Source organism: Pongo pygmaeus, chromosome 2, assembly GCF_028885625.2.
Source record: "Pongo pygmaeus isolate AG05252 chromosome 2, NHGRI_mPonPyg2-v2.0_pri, whole genome shotgun sequence".
NCBI classification, from domain to species: Eukaryota; Metazoa; Chordata; class Mammalia; order Primates; family Hominidae; genus Pongo; species Pongo pygmaeus.
The window spans coordinates 5,903,110-5,917,696 of NC_085930.1; the positions used below are offsets into that span (position 1 = coordinate 5,903,110).

The 14,587-nt window shown below is 31.9% G+C and overlaps 1 protein-coding gene across 3 annotated transcripts in view; it reads right to left on the bottom strand.

Annotated features, from left to right (window-relative positions):
• Positions 1–14,587, bottom strand: part of EPHA3 (EPH receptor A3) — a 367,831-nt gene that overhangs the window by 40,485 nt on the left and 312,759 nt on the right. For all 3 annotated transcript variants that reach the window (XM_054482953.2, XM_054482954.2, XM_063661463.1), the window contains exons 12-13: positions 7,318–7,379; positions 5,172–5,381 (exon numbers count right to left, since the gene is read on the bottom strand). In XM_054482953.2, the coding sequence (XP_054338928.1) occupies positions 5,172–5,381; positions 7,318–7,379 (272 nt within the window). The remainder of the gene's footprint in view (positions 1–5,171; positions 5,382–7,317; positions 7,380–14,587) is intronic.

Below are 14,587 nucleotides of genomic sequence, written 5' to 3' on the forward strand. Positions count from 1 at the left end.
GAGGCACCAAATGTTAATCTCCAAATTGTAGAAACTTCAGACACTAGATGAACTGCGTTAAACAACTTCAGACACTAGATGAACTGCGTTAAACGTTATTAATGTGACTGACTTTTTAATGCAGATTAACCAGGATTTGTTATCCAAAAGGAATGCCTCAGCAAATTGTTTTGAATGGTGAACTTGTTTTTCTGAAATAACAATAATCAGAGCACACTAAATCAAATAAACAAGACAGATGTCTAAGCTGGATATACTGCTTTGGGTTGACAAACAGACAATATATACACAAAAATGTAATAGTATTTTTTCTTTTTCTTTTCTTCTTCCTTTTAAATTTATTATTATTTATTTATTTTTTGAAAAAGGGTCCTGCTCCATCACCAGGCTTTAGCTCACTGCAGCTTCAACCTCCTGGACTCAAGTGATCTTTCCACCTCAGCCTCCTGAGTAGTTGGGAGCACAGGTGACTATCTCCATGCCTAATATATGTTTTTATTTTTATTTATTAATTATTATTATTATTATTGAGATGGATTCTCACTCTGTCCCCCAGGCTAGAGTGCAATGGCACAATCTCCGTTCACTGCAACCTCTGCCTCCCAGGTTCAAGCAATTCTTATGCCTCAGCCTCCCAAGTAGCTGGGATTACAGGCGCACGCCACCATACCCAGCTAATTTTTGTATTTTTAGTAGACACAGGGTTTCACCGTGTTGGCCAGGCTGGTATTGAGCTTCTGACCTCAGGTGATCCACCTGCTTTAGCCTCCCAAAGTGCTGGGATTACAGGCATGAGCCACCGCACCTGTCCTATATTATTTTAATATATATACACACATATATATAGTATTTATATATAACATATATATTTTATTTATATATAAATATAGATATAGCATTATATATAAAATTATATATACTATATATAGTATATACACACTTTATATGGATATAGTATTTATATAGATATAGCATTTATATGTAAAAGTGTATATATACTATATTATTTATATATAAAATATATATTATTTATATATTAATATATATTTATATATAAATATATATATTAGTATATATTTATATATAAATATATATATTAGTATATATTTATATATTTTTTAACAGAGATGAAGTCTTGCTATGTTGCCCAGACTGGTCTCAAACTCCTGAGCTTAAGAGGTCCTCCTGCCTTGGCCACTTGAAGTGTCAAGATTATAGGCGTGAGCCACCCCACTCTGCTTATCAAGACCAGATTTTATCTTAGTCAAGCCTATATCCCAAAATACTACCTGCTTAAAAATATTTGATTAATGCATCAGTTATAATTTAGCTTTAAATATAATTCCAAAAGAGAAATTCCCAAAACATTTTGTGCAATATCAGCATTCCTGGAGTAAGTATACATTTATTTCCAAAAGGAAAACTTAGAATGCTGCCTCATTTAGCTGTTTGGTATATTTGTTTTTTTAAAAAATTGAAGTCTTATTACTTCATAAACCATATCTCATATTTAGAGTAAACTATAAACTTATTGTACTAAATAAGGCCTCTTATGGGAGATTAAGTCAATGATGTTTAAATTACTCTAGAAATGCACATGCAAATTACAGCTTCTCGGAAGAAAGCCAGGACTCCCGTGGATATTTTGAGGGAGTTCCAAGAAAATACAAAGATGAACATTGAAGAACTCGAAACAGCTATTTATTGGTGGTGAATGAGCCTATTTGTTCAGTGTGTTTTTAAGAATCTTCAGTGACTGAAACAGAAATGCAAAGAGCCTGTTGCACTTTTATTTCAGAAATGTTAAAGAGCAACTTCCATACGACACCTTTCTTCTAACGTTCAAGAGGCCCTGACAAAGCAACAATCAGTGTAAATGAAACATTTAGAGTTAACCCCCAGTGTTCTCCAGAGTATGAATCATCTAATGTTGGACAAATGTTTCCAATTCCTGCCAGAGAAACTATTCTTTTGAGTATCCTGGCATAAATTATTATGCTCTCACATAATAATTTAATATGGGGCTGGGAACAGTGGCTCACGCCTGTAATCCCAGCACTTTGGGAGGCTGAGGCAGGTGGATCACCTGAGATCAGGAGTTTGAGACTAGCCTGGTCAACATAGAGTAACCCCATCTCTACTAAAAATACAAAAATTAGCCAGGCGTGGTGGCAAGCCACTGTTATCCAAACTGCTTGTGAGGCTGAGGCATGGGAGTTGCTTGAATCTAGGAGGCGGAGGTTGCAGTGAACCGAGACTGTGCCACTGCACTCCAGCCTGGGAGACACCGTGAGGCTCTGTCTCAAAAATAAATAAATAAATAAATAAATAAATAAATAAATAAATAATTTAATATGGCATAGAAATTAGAACCTGACTGAATAACCAGAAATTTAACATTTCAAATAATTTTTTTATCAAATAGTTTTTATTTAACCTAAAAGTATTTTTCTGGCATAATATGATTGTTGTAACAAGGACAATATAAGTAAGCATGATACTTTTCATGGACTGTTAGAAGTACTTATGTCATGACAGGTTAAGAGGGATAGCCTTAGAAAAAGAGTAGAAGTGAGTAGAATGACTATAAGTATCACTTGTTGCATATAGTGTCTACTGAATTGCTAGTTCGGTTATTAAAATGATGCTTTGTTGCAGATACATTGGCTGACTAATTTTTCTGGTGATCAGAGAAGGAGAACTAAAAAGCACTGTTGAGGCATTTATCCACGTTTTGCAATTGCATCATGTTCAGAGCTACATACTTGTAGTCACTTGTACATTTAATTCAACTAGCTACAAGATAAGAAATTTGTCTTAATTTGTCATGCTCTTATCTGTTTGAATTGTGTTTGTCAAGAACAACATTTTTATGTAGGACACATTTTAAGTGTCTAAGGACTTTTTAAAAAATACTCAGATTAAAAAAAATATTTAGATTCATGAACAAAGTAAATGCACTACAGAGTATATTTGAAAATTGGAAAAACAAAAAGGGTTTATTATTAAAAGCCATTGGGAGAGTCCTAGCTCCTATATCAATGCATCTAGAAATATCCCAACAGCACTGTGCCATCACTATTCAGCGGTTCTATTATTGCGGCTTTACTTGTGGATGAAATGCTGTCTGGCATATTAGGTTCTTTATTATAGCATGATATGCATGCCATGTGACAATTTTGATTATTGGAGTTCTCGAGTGATTTGCAAATAGGATGAGCTTTTTTTTTAAATCAGGAATAAACTTTTAAAATTAGATAACAAGAAAACAGCAGAAGACTACCATCTTTGGAACCACCCATTCTCTTAGCTGATGAGGATATGGAGAAAGATACTGCCATTAGGAAAGAAAACTGATAACAAACTACAGCAAAGACAATTGGGCAATATATACGCCAAAAATTCTCACATACTTGTATACGTTTTGATCCTGTAATGTTAATTCTGTAGAAGTATCCCAAGGAGGTAATCATGGACAGACACAAAATAGATATCATGACATCAAAGTACCATTCATAATATGAAAATATTGTAATTCTGCCCAATTAATAGTGCTTTATTTAATTAAGTTATGTATATGAATAGAGTATTAGACATTATTGAATATTGTAAAAATATTTAATCATCTGGAAACTTATGTATTTTATATTTTTAAGTTAAAACAAGGCAGATAACAGAATGGCATTGATTTACATATAACTAAAGTGCTGAACTTGTCAGTATGTAGAAATCATTTTATATATCAGTATATAAAGTATAATCCCATTTTTGTAACTTCATGCCAAAAGAGGAGTTATTGATTTGTGAAAATTTATTTTAAAAAATGGAAAGGCTAAATTTAAAATGCTAATAATTATGTTTGTGTAGTATTAATAGTAATGATTATTAGACATTTACTTGTTGTTTATCTATATTTTCTAAATTTCTACAATGGAAATAATTTTCTTTAAAGAAAAACTTAAAAATTAGCTGGGGCTGGTGGTCCATGCCTGTAATCCCAGCTACTCAGCAGGCTGAGGAGGAAGGATCACTTGAGCCCGGGAGAATCACTTGAGGCCAGGAGTTTGAGGCTGCTACAATGAGTCATAATTGTGCCACTGCACTCCAGGCTGGGTGACAGAGTGAGACCCTGTCTAAAAAACAAACACAAAACAAAACAACAACAGAAAAGCTCACAAAAAATTCAAATGCATTTTGAATTAAATGGATGCAAATTAAAACATATACATTCAATTTATCCTAACTGATAATAGTAAAATTAATGATAATACCTAGTTTTATCAAGAGTGTAGTAAAGTGTGCTTTTAAAATATTCACGTAATCTTTGACACAAAACATTCATTTTTAGGAATGTATCATTAGAAAATCATGAGGCTTATAACAATTATGAATGCAGGCAGATCACATACATTGGTATAAAATATGGAAAAATTAAATATAATAATAATTTGCTCACTAATTAGGATTTGCTTTAAAAAAGATACAACAATATAGAATACAGCAACCTACTACACATAAAAATTTAAAGATTATTTATTGACAATGAAATATATTCAAGAAGTGTATTGGTAAGGAGAGAAATGGCATACAATTGTATTATGAATAATTATATTTAAATAATATATTCATGAACATGTTTGTACATATGAGTATGAAGAAAAATTTGCAAGAATTGACTCACAATCTTATAAATGTTGTCTGTGGATGGCACAATTATGGACAACTTTTCTTTATAGGTCTGTTTTGACATTTTTACAGTATAAATAAGTGTTACTTATTAAAAAATTGATTTGAAAGTGCTTTAAAATGATATGTACTGGGATAAGGTCCTTAGAATTTATCCAATCTGCTAGCTCAGGGTGACTCAACCATGGTGAAAAGATGGGTACATTTAAAAATATCAAGATTTGAGGAATGTGAGAATCTTGCTGCTTTTGGTGGGGAACATTAAACTGAGGTATAGAATTTCAGAATTAAAATCATTAAATGTTAAAACAGTGACCATCTATTTACCCACAATAAATAATAATATTTTAATTTTAAGATATGTTTTCTTTTGTGGAAAGCATAGTTGACAACACATTTTGGGTCATGATTTCTACTTATTTACAAATCAACATGATACAAGATGGAAAACAATGATAAAAAAGGAGAAAATCTAAGTTACTCACTCTTGTTGTATAAGCAGCTTCTGGGTCATCCTCCAGGACACGCGAAAGTCCGAAATCAGAAACCTTACACACCAAGTTGCTGTTGATCAAGATGTTCCGAGCAGCGAGGTCTCGGTGAACGTAGCCCATATCTGACAGGTACTTCATGCCAGATGCTATCCCTCGAAGCATCCCCACTAGCTGAATGACAGTAAACTGGGCATCGTGTTTCTGGGAAGCATTTCAAATGTACAATTAAGATATGTTCCTATTTCTTAAAGATATCTCTTTATTGGTTAAAATCTCACATATTGAATTTTGTAACAAGACTGACTATACACACTTTAGTCCTAAGCACTCAAGACAAAGGTATGTGGCAAATGGATACAAGGCTGAAACAAAATAACACAGTGGCTATGTTATCAAATACTTTGTAACAGGAAGTATCTTAACGTTCTCTGACTTCAGTTTAAAAGCAAGGACTTTCCTGGTCCTTATGTGACAAAAAAACTAACTCCTCCTCAGACTCATTAAGGTTAAGAACAAAAAAATGAAATGAATCTTGTGGCTAGTTTAGGTTGATATTAATTTGTTTGATTGAATTTGCATTTCCCCTGCTTTGTTTCCTGATATTTTATGAATTATTTCAAATAAGGTAGATGCTACATTTTTAAACATTATCATAAATAATTAGTTCATAATTAGTCAAAAATATTAATTTGATATTTGTTTTTCTACCCACCTCTGAGTTGTAGGTCACAACATAGAAAGCAATAAGAAACTAAATCACATAATCCAGCTCCCAATCTAATTTAATCTTGTATTAAAATAGAAACATAAGGCTTAAAACGTATAGATAATGTATTAATATAAAATTCTATGTTTAATTACAAACAATAATTTTGAAAGAATATTTATCATAATATTTTAACTCACCTGATTTTGGAAATGTTTATTTTTGAAATAAGGATTGTGAAAATAATTGCTATTAAAATTTTTATTTGGCTAATGGATTTTAAGATAAAGCATATCCTTTCTCACTCTTAGAAAATTTAAAATTTTCCTTCATGATTATGAATGATACTACGTATTTTCTCTGTCTATTTATCTATCTATCTTTCTGTCATCTATCCATCTCAATTTATATAGCACCAAAAGCACCTTGAGGACAGGGCCTATGTCTTTTCTTATCCCCTGCAATGACTGGTAATTGGTATTGTCTTGAACTCCATGAAATTGTTGAACATAACATTTGTTGAAATAGATGTAAATTTAATATATTCACTTTCTTATGGTGAAATATAGTATGTCAAATTATGGCCAGGTGCAACGTCTGTAATCCTAGCACTTTGGGAGGCTGAGGAGGACGGATCACCTGAGGTCAGTAGTTCTAAACCAGTCTGGCCAACATGGTGAAACCTCACCTCTACTAAAAATACAAAAACTAGCCAGGTGTATGGTGGGTGCCTGTAATTCCTGCTATTTGGAAGGCTGAGGCAGGAGAATCACTTGAACCCAGCAGGCTGGGATCACAGTGAGCCAAGGTTGCACCATTGCACTCCAGCCTGGGCAACAAGAGTAAAACTCCATCTCAAAAAATATAGATAGATAGATAGATAGATAGATAGATAGATGATAGATAAATGTATAAAGCTTCTCAATCTAAAAAATTAATGTACATATCTAACACCAAAATGATATCTCTAAATTAAAACTATATACACTTTAGCATTATAGCACATGCTTATTTTCTGAGTAGACAGCACTATTTGGAAAGTAGATGGTCTGTCTTATATCAGACTGTGATTAAATAATTATATCAGACTGAGATTACTTAAAAAAGAGACTTTCTGTCTTACATCAGTGGGTTTTATTACTTGCTTTAGGATTCTTTTTGATTTTTATTTAACAAGTGTGAATCTTGGCAGTACAAAAAGAGTCTTTTGAAGAAGAACTCACAAATTTGTTTTAAAAATATAAACCATTAACATTTGAATGCTGCAAAAAAAGATGCAATTTTACAGCCCTCCTCTGTCTTTTTAGCTGCGGAAGATTTCAGTTTTTCTTTAAACTTAGATTACTGAATTGCTTGGCACAATGTTGGAGGGTGTCTCTAATGTTTTCAGCAATTTATTCATATATATGTATGTGTGTGCATCTTACTTACACGTAGGAAACTATCCAAGGAACCATTCTCCATGTATTCTGTGACAATCATAACTGGCTTACCTAGATATACAGTAAATCAGAAATAATAGTTAATCAGTACAGTTCAACAAGTATTATACAATGAACATATATAATATAGTTGTATTTACCTGATGATTATAGAGATGTAAGAACTTTGCCTGTCTTCTAATTTTTAAACAGTTGCAATAAAAAGCCCTGGGTTTCATTAGAAAATAAAACTTTAAAAACCACAAAAATTGGAGAAGATTGCTTTCCAGAACAAAAGCCCATGACCAATAGTATCTAAATTGGTTTGACAGGCCTTTCAAGTAAACAAAAAATACACCCCTTTCCTCTCTTTAATTAAATTCTCACTAATCTCCAACACCAAATATTTCTGCCTCCAAGCCCAAGATAACGTTAGGAATTTAACATTTATTTATTCTTTCTATGGGTATTTATATGTGCTATATGTGCACACACACATATATATGTGTAGGGCACTGTGCTAGGTATTCCCTTTTGTGCCGCCTCGTGGGGAGCAAGTAGATCAAAATTCTGCCTCTATGGATTCTACACATGATTTCTACAAAACAATTCAGAATAATAGTTATAATTATTTACAATATTTGATTAACACTTAAAAATTATGAAATGAATGCTATGTTTAAATGGAAAATAAAACTGAAATTAAAATTGCTATTGGCAGTAACTTGTAATAACCAGTTTGCAAATATGTAGTCTAAAATACCATGAAACCTTTAAACCAGCATTTTAATGTATTTAAATAGTAGTTACTGTGAGCATGATGCTGGTGTAATTGATTTATATATTAACATATTAAGTATTATTTCCATTTTACACATGAGAAAACTGAGACACAGAGGCTAATTAACTTGCTGGGCATCATACATCTAATAAGTTATAAAGCTAAAAGTTGCAACCTGTACACACTGTGCTGTCACTTTCAGAAACTGATGATGAGGGAAAAATGTAACATATGAAAAAGCATCAGACACAAAGGTGCTAAGTATACTGCATACATAGAGCTATGAATATAACAAATGTTCCACTACAGATAATGATTTAGTCGGTTATTGCATGTTAAAGCTATGGATGATTTTAAATTAAAATGATGACCTGAAGACTTAAGCACTTTAGACAATTGTTACAGCATAATATTATGCAAAGCTGAAAATATAATTCTATATACATTATGGTAACAATTAGGAAGATCATGTAAAACTAACATTTTAAAAAGAAAAATACCAAAAAAATGATGCTTTGATATACACAAAATACTGGTAATTTTTTTTCATGATTAGAATTATGTAACATTGCATTAGGTACTTGACATTTGTTATATCACTTAATCCTCACAGCTTACTTATGCTTTAGCAATATGCATTATTCCCATTTTACTGATTCCTACCCAGAAAACATTGTGGGTTTAAGCAACTTGTTGAGGTAATACAATTAGCTAGTAGTCAAGAAAATTTTAAACATGACTGTCTCTAATTTCAAAACCTATACATATTACCACACTGTAATTCCCGTACTTTATTACTGTCATACTATTTTAGTTGTAAGTCCAGCATTTTACAGGAAGGAAAATCACTCCTTTTCCAAGTCCAGAAGACCTGGGTTGAGTCTTAACTGAGTACTGCTGAAAACTCATGAGCAAATAACAGATTTAAACAAACATTAATGTACACCTAACTGTATAACACAACTTTTCCTCATATGTGTCTTATTTATCATGAGGTTAGTTTGCCATTCTGATGCTAGAAAATACCTTCCTTTTCTTGATTTTTTCCTTTCATGTGTAAAAAACTCTTTAATTTATACAAAATGTAAATTATGAGTTAGCATCATGAAGGTTATACTTTTACATTCAGTAACTTGAATATATTCCAGGAATTATGTCTTATTTATTAAGGAAAAATCTATTTAAATTCTATAGTTTTTGAGATAATTTTTATACATGTTACAACTACTTGATACATTGATCTATTTTCCATTAAGACACTGATTTGTGTTTTTAAGGCACCATATAACATCTATCTAGTTAATGTAGTAATATCTGAAAAATTGCTTCAGTCAAAACCTTGAGCCCCCAGAACTTGCTTTATCAAAATTCCAACTAAAGTTTGATTAAAAAATATTCAGAAAGAAAGGGAAGATTCACCATTTCCTTGGAAACTTAGATCTCTCCTGAATTAGTATCAGATCCCTAAAGACTGTTTGATTCTAGATGCCTGGCCTGAAATGAAATGAATGAATAAGTGGATGAATGAATAAAATCCTGCATATGTATACTTTCTATAAATCACCATCAGTTTCTGTCTTTCCTCCTTCATACAGTGCTGGGAGGAATGATATGTTACCAAAATTCAATGCACACTTCAAATGCAGTCACAGATATTTTGCCTCACACCACCAACTCTCAATATCATTGGCCAGTTACTGCATCTTTATACTACTCAGACCTTTACTTATCACTCCTTTCCTTCTGGCTCCCAGCCTTATGACCATTTCATTTCTCATTAACATGTCTAGTGGAATGTTTGGGAAGGGAAATAAAAGTAGCTGAAAAATGAAACCAGTCAATTAAGTCAAAGCCCCATGACCATTCAGAAATCACATCAGCTTGCATTTAACTCTATAATTCAGGTATTTGTAAACACATCAGTTAAGATGGGCATGTCTGAAAATGTGCTTTGCATTACGTTCAAAGATTCTGCAAATCAAATGTACAAAGAGTAAACAGAATCACAAATATTCTACCTTGGAAATCAGTGTCTTGACTTAGAGTTTCCCTTGTGATTTTGATTATGGTAAATAGGGTTAAAGAAAAAGAGACTTCTGTAGTGGCAAGAACTAGTTCCAACATGCATTAAATGTGGTGGGAAATTATTTATAAAATGCCAGCTCATCTGTGCATTATGCCATGTATTCGTACTCAAGTTTGCATGCTCTTCCAGGTGTATTTTGATTTACAAATGACATGATCAGCTTCCTCAAGACAAAGCCTGTATCATTTGCTGCTCTCAGAAACCCCAAAACACATCTGGGTATACATACTAAACTCAATGAAAGTACTGTTCTATGACTTGCTGAAATGAAACCATCAAAAATGAGCAAAACAAAATTTGCAGTGGAGTTTTGCTTTTGTTCTCAAGTTGATTTATGAGTTTAGATAAAATGGTGATCTTTCACAATTGTAGAGTAAAGGGAAGCAAATCAGTCTGTTATAATCAGTTCCTTTTCCCAACTATCCCCAGTGGCTCGGAGCTATTACTAATCATTGAATCGCTGCTTGATGACAGAAGAAATGTGATTCAAAATGTCTAAGAATTCCAGATTCAGCGCCAGCTATTTTAACACAACCTTCTCAATCACATTTCTTATAAAGAGTAGAATAATGTGAAATATATATACATACATACGCATATATAATACATATATAGTCAGTCATAAAGATATTTTCTTTGAAATTTTCTAACCAACTTTGTTTTTTAGACTAAAATATTTTCATTCAAACATAAACTGTTTATCAGATATTGAAACATTATTAAATATTTACATTTAATTATTTCAAATGGAAATGCTATTAACTCCCTATTAACAACAGTAATTGGGTCTAACACTCTATGTCTTATTTTCAAAAGGATTAAACACACTCTAATGAGGGTCTATTATAAAATCAAAACCCTTGACCTTAGCTGCTAGCAATCTATATAATCAGTGTCAGGATGGAAGGAAAAAAAAAAAAAACGGGAGATGGAAAGTTGAAAAACATTGACAAAATTTGCCTATTTCCAGGAAAGAAGATTTGAATCATCTTTGATGAGAATAAAAAATGTATCATAGATTTTCACATATTATACCTAACTGATAACAATATTGTAATGAATATTGAACTGAAATATTGAAATGAAATATTGAACTGACTTAGGTTATTTTTTTTTTGTGGGTTTCTCATTAAATCATTATAAAAGTACAGGGCAACGTCTTCCAAATTCCATTTTAATCAAGACATTATTGTGTGGAAATGACCCTATTACTTCTGTGAGTTAATGAGAGCAAAGACCAAGCCCATTTGTCTGTAGTTCTAAATCCACCACCTACCAGTGTGCCATTTACAATTGATCAAATTAGGTCTATAATTTCAGACTGGCTAGGGATAATCTCTTTCTTCAAAATCAGGATGAGAAACACTTTCTCCAAGACTTCCTTAATCAACCCTACTCTATCAATCCTAACACATAGAATGCTTTATATTCAGCTGCTTGAAAAATATTTATATTTATTTATGCTTAACTTGAAACAAAATTTAACATCTTCAAAGATAACAACTAATTTACTGTCCATTATGCTAGTTAGAGCTGAGTCAAGCAGTAAGCATAATAATGTAAGTCATACAGTAAGTGGAATGAATGTATATAATGCTCTGAATATGTTGTTTGATTTCATAAAAAGTTTTGTTTTTTTTCTCCTTTCCAAGCTTTCTATCTTTTATTTATTTGCTTGCCTAATTGGAAAAGTTTATTTAACAAAAAACAGGATTTCAAGTATATCAGGGAAGACTGTCATTATCAGAGTGCTCAAAATAATGCAAATAAAGGAACTGATTTATTTGTAAAAGTCAAAAAATAAGGTTTAAGATTTCCTGTACAATATTGAATTGAAATAATAATAACAGGCTTTTGTTTTTTCTTGAAAAGAAATGCTTTTAAAGTTTTACTATTAAATGTGACATTTGTAGGTTTGTTTGTATTTGTTTGGGGGCTGTTTACATACCTTTATCAGGAATACATATTTTCTATGTATGATGGGCTAGTAAAAAATTAAAAATAAAATAGTTTATTTTTTGCATTTATTAAGATAAAACTTTCTTATTACCTACTAATGTTATGAGTTTTTAGAATTGTTAAATACACAACCAACTTTTCATACTTGGAATAACCTACACTTGGGAAATGATGTAGTATCTTTTTTGATACATTTTCAGATATGGCTTCACAATTATTCTAGTGTTATTAAATTTTTGTTTATGCATTACAATAATGTTATTATACATTCTGATAATAGCTGTATAGTTTGGTATCAAGATATTACTAGCCCCAGGATTTAGAGGTGATACTTTTTCTCCCTTTCTGCAAAGGTTGTGTAAGACCACAACTACTCAGACAGCTACTAAACTAGTGCATCATCAGATTTATTCTTTCTCTAGGAGATTTACTGTATATGTAAACTAGTGCTCTAGAAATGCTGTCTTTGGGCACATGCAAATCATGCTCTAACAAATTTCGTAAGTTGATCTTAATTTTTCAAAAATATCAGAAAACCATCCTATGCATATAAATGAGAAAAATACACAATACCACACTTTTCTGTAAGTCAAAATGGCCTATTCATCCAAAGGACATAATTGGACAGTGATGAAGAAGTAACAAAAACTGTTTAAATATGTAAAAATAACATTCCCCGTCTTATATTTTTCTAATATATCGAGCAGTGATTTTTATAATTTTTTGATGTGGACACTTAGACAGACATGTTCTGAACTCATTTTAACAATTTGCAGCCGTGAAGTCATGATAAAACTTGGGTCATTAGAGTTTCCAAAATTTGTTATCCTAACAAACTATCTCTGTAAATTACTAGTAAAGTAAGTACAATGTATGTATTGTCTTTTAAGATGACAAGAAGTGTAGTACACTTGAGATAAATTCAGAATATTTTTAGAGAAAAACAAACAGAAAATAACTAGAATTTGGCATTGTTACTAAATGATGACCTCTTATTCCAGAAATGTGTCCTTACTGTACATGCAGGGAAATAGGCAACTGGAAGCCAATGACTAAGCTTTTAGTGAAAGTGGATACTCACGCCACTATAGATAGGTTTTAATTATGAAAATCATCTTAACGTTCTGCCCATGACATTCCTCAATAATGCAAAGTTACAGTTAAGTGACATGGTAATTTTTTAAAATTTCCTGAAAATAATGCAAGACAAAATACATTAATCTCATCCAATATAATTCCTTCTATTTCACTAGGTGAAAAGTGGCCAATGGAAGGTGTTCTTGGAGTCTGAACATTATTTGACTAATGGTGTGATGGCAGAAATATCAAACATTTGCTAAGAACAAGTTCTATTCTTTTGAACTTCAGCTAAAATTGATAACACATGTTAGTGACTTGTTGCGAGCAGAGCCTGTGCCCCCCGCTTTCTGCTACTTTGAAGATCAGAGACTCTCTCACCTTCTCCTGTTTTAAGACCATCAGGCTCAAAAACATTAAAATTGTTTGTGGCTAAATGAAAATACAATGACTGAATAAAAACTTTAATTAAAGTTTTCTTCAAATGATTTGAAAACGATACATTGTATTTGACCTAGTGTTTCAAAGCACACAATCGAATAACAACAATAAACAGATTTATCTTTAAGCAAAAAAAGAATTATTTTCAAGAATTTTTTTCTATACACCCAAATTGATTGGTAAAATCTCAAACAACCAGAGGAGTAATTTAGATTTGCACAGTTCTTTGCCACTTAATATATTCTTACGCAATGTCATTTGATCTTTAGTATCTGAAAATAGTAAAGTAGTGCTTTTAAATTTTATGTTACAAGTGAAGAAATGAATTATCTGTGAATTGTCTGATTTGTAGGAGTTCTCAGAGGAGTAAGGTTGTTTCAGAACTTGAACTCAGATCATTGATTATTAATCTAGATACTGATATGCCTGCTTTTGAAAATACTATTTTGTTCATTAAATTATAAGCTCTGCATCACTCTAGTTGTGTGTGTGCCTGTTCATGTGTGCATGTATAGATGTGCTTTCTGATCTCTGCAGGTAGATTGTTTTATAAATCTCAGGAAACTAAGAAAATAATAGCAGTAGAATAAATAGCTTCTTTTGGAGACACAATCGCTCGGTGTGTGTGTGTGTGTGTGTGTGTGTTAAATACAACATATCAACTTTATTGTAAGGAGTTTCTATTTCCTCTCAGATGTTACCGGGTGCCAGACTAAGAGCTTATAAATATGCCACCAAGGAGTTCAAAATCTAATTCTAGGGCTACTACTCTATTATATTTACAATATATGAGATGACTGGGATTTATATAGTCAGATTTGGCAGCTTCTTACATGCTTATTTGACCAGGGAGATATATCAAATTTAGAACTCTCACCCTAAGAATAAGGCAGTTGTAATCCATATTAGAATGTTACAGAGTCAGGCTTGAGTAAG